Source organism: Chaetura pelagica, unplaced genomic scaffold (genome assembly GCF_000747805.2).
Source record: "Chaetura pelagica isolate M959 unplaced genomic scaffold, ChaPel_1.0 scaffold323, whole genome shotgun sequence".
NCBI classification, from domain to species: Eukaryota; Metazoa; Chordata; class Aves; order Apodiformes; family Apodidae; genus Chaetura; species Chaetura pelagica.
The window spans coordinates 832643-835095 of record NW_009952640.1 but is presented as its reverse complement, the minus strand read 5'-3'; the positions used below and the strand labels follow the sequence as shown (position 1 = coordinate 835095).

The 2453-nt window shown below is 40.6% G+C and overlaps 1 protein-coding gene across 1 annotated transcript in view; it reads right to left on the bottom strand.

Moving 5' to 3' along the window:
- Positions 1-1185: 1185 nt before the first annotated feature.
- The window catches only part of WDFY2 (WD repeat and FYVE domain containing 2), a 34557-nt gene continuing 33289 nt past the window's right edge, over positions 1186-2453 (bottom strand). Inside the window, exons 11-12 of the mRNA XM_009993749.1 lie at positions 2178-2286; positions 1186-1564 (exon numbers count right to left, since the gene is read on the bottom strand). Of these exons, the coding sequence (XP_009992051.1) occupies positions 1535-1564; positions 2178-2286 (139 nt within the window). The 3' untranslated portion in view covers positions 1186-1534. The remainder of the gene's footprint in view (positions 1565-2177; positions 2287-2453) is intronic.

The window sequence follows — 2453 nt, the reverse complement described above, 5'->3', positions numbered from 1 at the left end:
TCCCTGAAAATACATAGCAGTCCTGCAATGTGCACATGAAAGTCCACTCACCCTTGACTGCTGTGGCTCACTAGTCTAGAATGAATGCCTTTATGTTTCCTCAAAAGTTAATTACTGTCAGGAGAACAAAGGAGCAGCTTTATTTTCTTTTGGCATTATCACCTAAAGGAAAACACAAGGCTTCTCTCTAGGTAGCAATGTGCTTTGTAGTGGTAAACATCATGGCCTCCACAGTTCAGAGGAGAAAAGTAAAGTCCAAAATGAGGCAAGACTGAACACCACTGGTTACTGTGTGACAGCAGCAACTGTCCTTGAGGTCTACTTAGACAGGAGATACAGGAGAGCCCTAGGTCTGGTCTGCAGTTCTGTTCTCTACACCAGTTTCATTGAAGCACATCAGCAATAACATGCTAAAAAGTGAAATAGATTCAAAGAACAGAGAGAGATGACTCTTTGGATAAGATCCCTTTGGCAAAAAGGACTGTTTTGTTTATTCATCTTAACAAAGTCCTTCTAAAAAAGCAATTTGGGTCATTCCAGATTTTTAAATACATTTTATTCTTAAAAGAAACCATAAAATTGGACAACAGGATAATGGGCATCATTCAGCAATAACAGTTTCTGGTCTGTAGAGGAAATTAATAAAAACCATCAGCATTTTAAAAAATAAATATGACTAACAATATGAAAAACAGGAAAACCAAATTCATGTTCAACAACACAGGTATAAATGCTGAAATGTTGCTGCTCAAGGTAGAGGTAGAGGTAAACCAGACTTTTCAGACCTAGACCAGTTTTAGATCTACACCCCCCACCCCCCACACAATGCACACACTCACAGAAGTTCCTGTTGCCAATACTTTAATTTTAATTAGCCTGCCATCCTCATCAAACTCAAGCAAGTCTGTGTGCTCCTTGTAATGCTCTGAGGTGGAACACTATTTCAGTTTTTGTAGAAATCTGTTGCTAAGCAACCTGGCCCCCTGGTTTTGCAACTTGTGCAGAAGGGAAGAGGCAGGAAGAAGGATTTTAGCTACTACAAACCAATAAAATTCCCTCTGAATGATGTCCACTAGGACAAGTAGATGGTAGAGCCCTTTTAGGAATTGCAATAGCCCATCAGCTCAGGGCTGATTGCCTTCTGCAGTGTGTTTATACCAACAGCTCCCGTGGCAAGACACAACCCAAGAACCCTCTGTACAAAGCAGCAACTATCTTGACATAGTGAAATTAAAAAAAAAACCTGAAAATTGCACTGCATACAGATTTTCCAAACTCAAGACAACTGAAGTCAGATGGTACAAACCATTAGTTAAAAAAATAGCTTCTTGTGTATTTTGAGAGTAAGTGGAAAGAGTCTTCGTGCAAATGCTCAGCCTTGATCAAGCAGAGGATGTAAAAATCATTGTAAACCTGTTAGTTCCTTTCCCATCTGCCACATGTGGCCAGCATTACCTATCTTCTGCAGTATGATTAGGGTTAGGAAATCTGCTTCTTCTGTAAATACCACCTTCCAGGTTCCACTGACGTACCATCAAGACACTACTGGTGTCATATCCCACAGCTGTTAATACAATAAAATATGACAACATAGTGAATAATGGTAAAAGAGAAGAAAATATAGTATATAATGTGATCTTTAAATAATTTGCACTTTTTTTTTTCTTCTTAAGAGACTTATGCAGCAAATCTGAAGAAGTTTGATTTAATGTTCCAGCACTCGTGTCAGGTTGACAAAATGACATCCTGGATGTCACTGTGTTTTACCTATATAAGCCAGGTTCATAGCTGACCTAAAGAGACACCAAACAACCCACACTACTTTGTTAACTTAGATGATTAGCATAGTCATAACACCTTGTGAGGGTTTTCAAAATGTTATTCAAGCTTTATTATGAACTTACTCATTATTTTAGCTGTTTCTTTACCTAGCCACACAAACAAAGATTTGCCACATTGAAACACACTTTGTCTTCCCAGAGAGAAAGCCACAATGAGCACTTGTCACAATCCCATCAGGCAATGATTTAATAGACCAAGGACTTCCTTGGTCCTTATTGGGCAGAAGTTCATCAGTGAAAGGCCTCTGGGTGGAAGAAAGTAGGTAGGACATATCTGAAACCACATGGGAGAGAAAGGGGAAGTGAAATTGCTAGAAGCAGCCTCCTTGCTCCTACCTTGATAACCTTGTCTGTTCCCGAGGTCAACAGCCATCCCCTGGTGGCATCAAAGTGCACGTGAACAATGTTGTGCTTACTGTCATGGAACGTAGCTGTGGGTGCCCGTCTGGGGGGAGAAATCCAACAGTCAGCAAAGACTGCGACTGCAGGACTTTTTTGAATGCTGCAAGTCATGAATTCAGCACTCTCTCTCTAAATTCCACTTTGAGATGTTTACAGCAGGAGAGGAGCAGGGGTGGAAGCCTCTCTGTCCCTCCTGGTTTGTCAGGCACC